The following is a 2,290-nucleotide window of genomic DNA, read 5'->3' on the forward strand; positions in this document are numbered from 1 at the left end:
AATCCCAAATGGCTGGAGGCAAACCAGTTGGCTATTTACAAGTGCGGCTGGGAAGTTGAACCAGGGACTACCAGGATCAAATTCAACGAGTGGTCAGAGCGGGTCTTGAACCCGGGATCTCCGGATCTCAAGGCAAGCGCCCTAACCACTGGGCCACACTGCCTCCGACATTGTCTGCACAGGAATGGCTTGCAATTCAGAAACTTTGGCGCCAGACGACAATGGAGCAAATAATCACCGCGACGTTGTAATAAAGCAGTGTTTTGTCTAATGCCGTTGTGTTCTTGTTTAAATTGGGGATATCGTTCATAATGATGCTCACGCAAGGGTTTTATGAAAGCTTTGCGTGACCTTGCAGTTTCGTTTGACATATGCCATTCTCCTTCTTGCGTTTTAATACAACAACTGTTTTTAGGTCTTTGCGAACAATGAAGGGATAAAAGAAGTTTCTGAGAAATATATCTTTTCCCCCGAAGACGCATTGTAAAAACCACTTATCGTTCTGAAAACGACACTTCTGGTGATCTAAGAAAACCATGTGCCACGATTTAACGTGACGTGGCCGTCTGGCTATTACTGTAAACACATCTGGCTTCAGTCAACATCTTAGTTTGATAAGGAAACCGGACCCATCAACAAAAAATTACAAATTCAAACTCTCTCTCTTTTTTTATGGGACGGAAATATTAATGACCCCTTCAAGCGAGCTCATGCCTCAACCTCCATCTCCTTGTCAGTCAAATATGATAATTCTGCTTGGGCTAAAATGAAACTTGCCATCTTGCTGGAAAACAAGACTGAGAAGCCGCGCCATGATTAGATGGGTCGCAAACTGTCGCTGTTTTCGTTTTAGACGTAGAAGGATTGCATTCATCTTCACTTTGGCTTTAGCTACGTTCATTCTAGCGCTGCAGATTAACATTTACACCTTTCAAGTTATACAATCCGAGAAGGGCGATATTGTTGTTGAAACGAATCTTCTTCGACCTTTGGAAACTTTACCGACGATCAATTTAACAGCTGAACAGCATGTAAATACAGCACTCGAAAAAAATAACGAGAGAGAACAGTCCTCAAACTCTGATGGTAAAACGTTTGTCCTTTCTCCGACGAAAAACCGAGAAACGGGCGCAAAACAGCGGGTTCCGCCATGCGCTCAACTGCAGGAAAAGTCAAGATTTCGCGAGGTTAGCAAAGGTGTTTTGGTATTTTCGGTTTGGTTTGACCATCGGAAAACACAGCCTTTTATCCGAATATTGCTGTTGTGGTCAAGGCAAAAGCCTCCTCCCTCACTAACCTGTAAATTCGAAAGTGCCGCAAAACGAAAGATTTTGACAAGTGAAAGTGTCTTCTATGAACATAACGAAAACCACCACAGACATTATGGGGGCTTTATCGCTTCATGTGTCGTTCCTCAAGAGCTCGATAGGATACCATGTTCGGTTAATGTCTCCATCACATCAGCTGCTGAGGGACAAAATGTCGGAAATGATATCTCCTTAGCTTTTCCAGTGGGTTTCACGGGCCGTCTTGACAACTTGAACGGGAGGAAGTATGGCATTTGCATACCTCCCGTGCATGGTGACATATCAGTGGACAAAATTGTAGAGTTTATAGAGCTTACGAAGATTTTAGGAGCCTCGCACTTCACGTTTTATGATCTCGCAATGACTGAGAAAGTGCGTAACGCCTTGAGCCAATACGAAAACAAGGGGTTAGTTAGCGTTCTCGAATGGAATTTACCGGAGTATATCGGCAATAATGACTTGCACTACCATGGCCAAGTTTTGTCTATCATGGATTGCTTGTATCGTTCAATGAGAGACCTGCGATTTGTGGCTTTTCATGACTTGGATGAGTTTATTGTTCCTTTGCGACATGATAACATGAACTCCCTGCTGCGGGAAATCCACAAAGATCAACATTGTGGGCATTGCTTCGAAAGCGTGGTCTTTGACCCATCGACGAATCACGAATCAACCAAGATCTCTCCATTGATAACACAGCGCGTATTTTATCGAACAAGTCAATTTATTCGATATTGGACCAAATGTGTGGTAGACCCGCATAGGATTTTCGAACAAGGAATACATCATATTAGCAAAGCACTCGAAGAATATTATGATCCTGATCAAGTAGATTGGAATATTGCGCGCGTTTTTCATTACAGAAAATGTCAAGATTCTGGTGCATCGATGCAGCTAACATGCTCCAACAGTTTTGAAGTCGATAAAACCATGGAGAAATTTGGACATGAACTTTTACTTAACTTTCGGAGTGCTATGAATGT

General features: G+C 42.8%; 1 protein-coding gene across 4 annotated transcripts in view; it reads left to right on the forward strand.

The window, feature by feature from the left end:
- Positions 1-250: 250 nt before the first annotated feature.
- The window catches only part of LOC138043606 (beta-1,4-galactosyltransferase galt-1-like), a 25,919-nt gene continuing 23,879 nt past the window's right edge, over positions 251-2,290 (forward strand). For all 4 annotated transcript variants that reach the window (XM_068889960.1, XM_068889961.1, XM_068889958.1 and 1 more), the window contains exon 1: positions 251-2,290. This exon is cut by the window's right edge and continues 146 nt beyond it. In XM_068889960.1, the coding sequence (XP_068746061.1) occupies positions 813-2,290 (1,478 nt within the window). In that variant the 5' untranslated portion in view covers positions 251-812.

This window comes from Montipora capricornis, chromosome 3, assembly GCF_036669925.1.
Source record: "Montipora capricornis isolate CH-2021 chromosome 3, ASM3666992v2, whole genome shotgun sequence".
In the NCBI taxonomy this organism is placed as follows: domain Eukaryota; kingdom Metazoa; phylum Cnidaria; class Anthozoa; order Scleractinia; family Acroporidae; genus Montipora; species Montipora capricornis.